Below are 4,496 nucleotides of genomic sequence, written 5' to 3' on the forward strand. Positions count from 1 at the left end.
TTCTAATAAAAAATAAAATACCAAATTAGTTCTTATACATTTAAAAAATAAAGTAAATTACCTTTTATTTAAATTATTAATAAAAAATAATTTACTCTATTTTATAAAATATATTAAATAATTTGTTAATTCTTTTTCCAGTAGAAAGATATTCGCATATTTCATATATAATAGGGTAGATTATATTTAATCTAAAAAAATTAGATATTTTTCAAAAATTACAATCTATTTTGACTTTTAGTCAAAAATAGAAATCTTTCGTAGAGCCGTACTGATATTTTTGACCGCGCCTATTCCTATTTAATACTTCGCTCATCCCATTCTCCCTTCCATTTGCCGACCTACGTAAACACACACTCCCAGTGGCGGTTCATCTCTCTCTCTCCCAACGTCGGTTCTCCGTCTATATTTAATCTGCCCACGTGAATTTATTCCTAGCCCTCGCATTTTCTCCATTCTTTTCCACATTGGCTGCACCCATTTTTTCCTTCATTCATCTAGCTACCTTGCAGCCAAAAATGGCGGCCAGAGCCCATCATCTCTCCCTCGTGTTTCTCCTTTCGGTTCTGGTTCTATCACTTCCAGGTACGGTACTGGGTTCAAGGGGTTCTTTGTTTTTTTTATTGTTTGTTTGCTTGCTTATGCTGAATTTGCTTTTGGCGTTGGAAATGCAGGAGTGGTGTTTCCGGCGACGTTTACATTCGTAAACCAGTGCGGCTACACAGTTTGGCCGGGTCTATTGTCGAGCGCCGGCTCCCCGCAGGTTTCAACCACAGGATTTGCCCTCAACCCCGGCGAGTCGATTCCGGTTTCCGCCCCTGCCTCGTGGTCTGGCCGGATGTGGGGCCGCACCGTCTGTTCGCAGGACTCAGCTTCTGGAAGATTCACATGCCTCACCGGCGACTGTGGCTCCGGCACCGTCGAGTGCGGCGGGGGTGGAGCGGCGCCGCCCGCTACTCTGGCTGAGTTCACGCTTAACGGTGCTGGTGGGCTCGACTTCTACGACGTCAGCCTCGTAGACGGATACAATCTGCCTATGCTGGTAGCCCCACAGGGCGGGATCGGCGGAGGGAATTGCACGACGACGGGGTGCGTCGCCGACCTCAATGGCTCGTGCCCGTCGGAGCTGAAGGTGGTTAGCGCAGTTAGCAGTAGCAGCGTTGGGGGAGGGTGCGTGGCGTGCAGGAGCGCGTGCGAGGCGTTCAGGGAGGCTAAGTACTGTTGCAGCGGCGAGTATGGGACGCCGGATACTTGCAAGCCGAGCGCGTACTCTGAGTTGTTCAAGAGCGCGTGCCCGCGGGCTTACAGCTATGCTTACGACGACGGCACCAGCACATTTACCTGTGCTTCCGCGGATTACATCATCACTTTCTGCCCTGCTCCTTCAACCAGGTAATTCCTTTCTTTGGGATTATCAACATCAACTAATTTAAAATATTTTGGAACAACAAGTGTAATACCCACAAAAATATGGAAAATGTCAACCCATTGTCATATAATTATGGCAAAAAAGCCCAACACTGATTTGGTTTAGAATTTTTTCAAAATATTGATGATGGGAAGTTTTAATTTGGGCACGACTCCATCGAATCTGAATTATTCATACTCAAGTGTAATACATTTACATCATTATGTGTACAGTTAAGAAAAAGAGATCGTTTTTATAATAATATATTTACTTTGGAATTAGTATTAACTGTCAAATTTGAGTTGGGTAAAAATTATACTATGCTTATGTGTATAACATTCACTTTTAAATATAGTAAGGTAATTTTGTTACACGTAATGTAAATATTAATTTATTTTAAAATAGAAAATTCGATTCGATTCAGTGCTGTTTACGTACTTGGTTGTATGAAGTGATTATCCGAGTTAAGGTCATACGTGAACAAGGCCGCTTTCCGCTAACGGAAGATGGATGTTAGTCACGTCTAGAAGTGCGAGCCAATTCAATGTTAGTGAATGATTTTGGTATTTCACTCCATGAAATCATAGAAGTTTAATAGTTCAGACCCGTACAGGTTGCTATGCACATGGGTATTGTGAAATAATCCATCCAGTCTGAAGTAGTGAGCCCAACATGTAATGCTATGGCATGTGAAAGTTTTTAGCTTCCATGTGCATATGTTCAAGCTCCATCAACACCCAAATTTCTTGTATCTCTACGTTCTTATGACTAACTGATGTAAATATTGTACGCTGAAAATGTGCAGTAAGAAATCAAGTGGAGGAGCAGTCGCCGGCAATTTGTTGGTATCCGGTGCTGGCAACTTGAGACACACCCCTTTGCAGTTTGTTTGCAGTCTGGTAATCTCTTTAGTTGCCATTTCACAGCCATGGCGATTTCATTGATCGGCCTGGCTGGGCGGGGCCTGGCTGAGCATAATTTCTCCATCCCCAAGAGTTCCTTGTCAAAGTCTTTCTGGGCTTGAATTTTGGGGACATCTAAATAGTTTGGGTGATTGTTACTTGTATTGGGAACGAAGCTAGCTTGAGTTTCTTGAACTTGGGTCGATCTTGAAGCCCGGCTAGAGCAACCGTTTCAGACGATCTTTGGTGGTTGGATGAGTGAATTGTGAACTTGGCATATAAGGGAAGAAGCAGAATTTTGCAGATATGCCAAAGAGGATGCTTTTGTTGATGAAGAGAAGCTAATTCTTGCATTTGATGAGAAATGTTTTTATTATTCATTGGAATTTAGTCTTCCATTTACTGTAATTTCTCTTATACAGGAGAGGAGAGCATTCGTTTGGTTTTATCGATCTTTTTCCCAAGCTAACGGATGCAATTATAAGGAAAGCAGCTCTCTTATATGTTTGGATAAAGCGTTATTTAGATCCCACTTGGACTCCACATTGAACATCAAGAGATCTTCTCTGGAATAGTGATGCAAATTTCACTTGTGATTTTAAAGGTGTTTTCCTCTGTTGCTATTGATATCTCCTGTAAAACCGTCGTGAGCTTTTCGTTTTGATATTTGAAACCATTAGTGCTATTTGAGATTTATCTTAAGCACAAATGCTTGTTGTTAAATTGAAATTTGTAATCATCTCATTTTGTGGTTTGTTGCGTTTGATAGTAGCAAGTGTGGTATATTTCATGTTTGCGAGAAAAAAAACTATCGAAAGGTAGTTATGTAAAAAAAGAAAAAAACGTTTGTTTTTAGAAATGGCAGAAATTTGAATTTTTAAAGGCTCTTTTTTTGTGGTATGTAATTAGTATATGTGACACGCTTAAATTTGTACATATAATTAATTTAAAATTTTTAGAAAATAATAATTATTATCAATTAGATGAATAAAATATTGAAAAGAAAATGAGCTAGAGAAGAAAAGGGATGTGGAAGTTTAAGAAGAGAGAAAAATGAAAAAATTGGGAAGAGAAAAAGAAAAGCAAATATTAAAAGATAAAATACTTGAAAGCATAGATATAAGATGAGTTGATTGGGTATATTTTTGTCCAACAAATTTTGTATGTAACATTTTAAACGTAGATTTCATAGAATTTTTGTTGTATCAGCTAAAATGTCCGTTTGATGAAAGCTTAAACACAATTACTATATTAACGAAACGGTGAAATGATGGCTACATAAGGAGCAAAGATGATTAATATAATTTAGTATTCGTAAATTTTAGTTTTTATCCCAATTTGATTTCTCTCATAATTTTTATAATTAATATAAAATATATATTTATATTAAATTAATATTTTTATTTTTAAAATCAATCAAAATTCCATACAAATGCGTGGATTACACAATTTCTTATATAAAGATATTTTACTTTATTTTGAAAATACAAAAAAATATAATTTCTTTTTTCATATAAGGGTATTGTGCACACAACCCTTCTCACAAGGGGCCGATTGCATTTTCTCCCAACTTAATACTTATAATTGTACGAATGAATCATAACTGTTTATAATTCTTGACTTAAATTAATTTAATTTAAATAATTGAAAACCAGCAAATACAATAAAAAATCTTTTTAAAAAATTATTTTTATAATAAATTAATAAACACATTCAATGGATCTAATGAGTATAGTGCAAAATTCACGTGATTATGTCCAATCAGAATTGGAAGTAGAGAGGGGTGTTGGATTGGTAACTCACTTTGGCACTTAGTTTTTATGTCGGCAGATAATTAATTGCAATGTGATCATCGAGAAGAAAGTCGGTGAGAACCTGTGCGCAAATTCCGGTTCCAATCATTATAAATATTACAACACCTTATATATATATATAGTCAGAAGAGGTTAATGAAGTTTAGAATTAAATATATTTTACACCCTTAGATTATTTTCTAATAGTATTTATCTTTTTAAATTAAAATGTGTGACACTTATGTTGAGAGTTCGAGGTCTCGACCACATTGTTTAGAGGTCGCTTATCATGACATCGCTACCTCGCCAATTAGTCACAATGAGGTCAAATATCAGGTCGCTAGTCTTGAGGACGCAGTACCCTCCACTCATCTTCAGGTCGCACATCGTGAG

At 37.2% G+C, this 4,496-nt stretch overlaps 1 protein-coding gene across 2 annotated transcripts; it reads left to right on the plus strand.

The window, feature by feature from the left end:
* The first annotated feature begins 316 nt into the window (after window positions 1-316).
* Window positions 317-3,006, plus strand: LOC105178158 (pathogenesis-related thaumatin-like protein 3.5). 2 transcript variants are annotated; one of them, XM_011101545.3, is made up of 3 exons: window positions 319-585; window positions 675-1,392; window positions 2,214-3,006. In XM_011101545.3, the coding sequence occupies exons 1-3, from the start codon at window positions 519-521 to the stop codon at window positions 2,350-2,352; spliced, it is 924 nt and encodes a 307-aa protein (XP_011099847.2). In that variant the 5' UTR covers window positions 319-518; the 3' UTR covers window positions 2,353-3,006. The 2 variants fall into 2 exon arrangements, with proteins under 2 accessions (XP_088741020.1, XP_011099847.2); XM_088884894.1 differs by lacking the exon at window positions 2,214-3,006 and having other exon boundaries at window positions 317-585; window positions 675-1,396.
* The last annotated feature ends 1,490 nt before the right edge of the window (window positions 3,007-4,496 follow it).

The sequence above is a fragment of the Sesamum indicum genome, linkage group LG9 (assembly GCF_026168435.1).
Source record: "Sesamum indicum cultivar Baizhima isolate 11 linkage group LG9, ASM2616843v1, whole genome shotgun sequence".
NCBI lineage: Eukaryota > Viridiplantae > Streptophyta > Magnoliopsida > Lamiales > Pedaliaceae > Sesamum > Sesamum indicum.

Bases quoted from the DNA above. Each gene is read 5' to 3' on its own strand.
- LOC105178158 (XM_011101545.3), top strand. From the start codon at position 519: ATGGCGGCCAGAGCCCATCATCTCTCCCTCGTGTTTCTCCTTTCGGTT. The intron at 586-674 runs GTACGGTACTGG...TTGGAAATGCAG, and splicing joins TCTGGTTCTATCACTTCCAG to GAGTGGTGTTTCCGGCGACG. The intron at 1,393-2,213 runs GTAATTCCTTTC...GAAAATGTGCAG, and splicing joins TGCCCTGCTCCTTCAACCAG to TAAGAAATCAAGTGGAGGAG.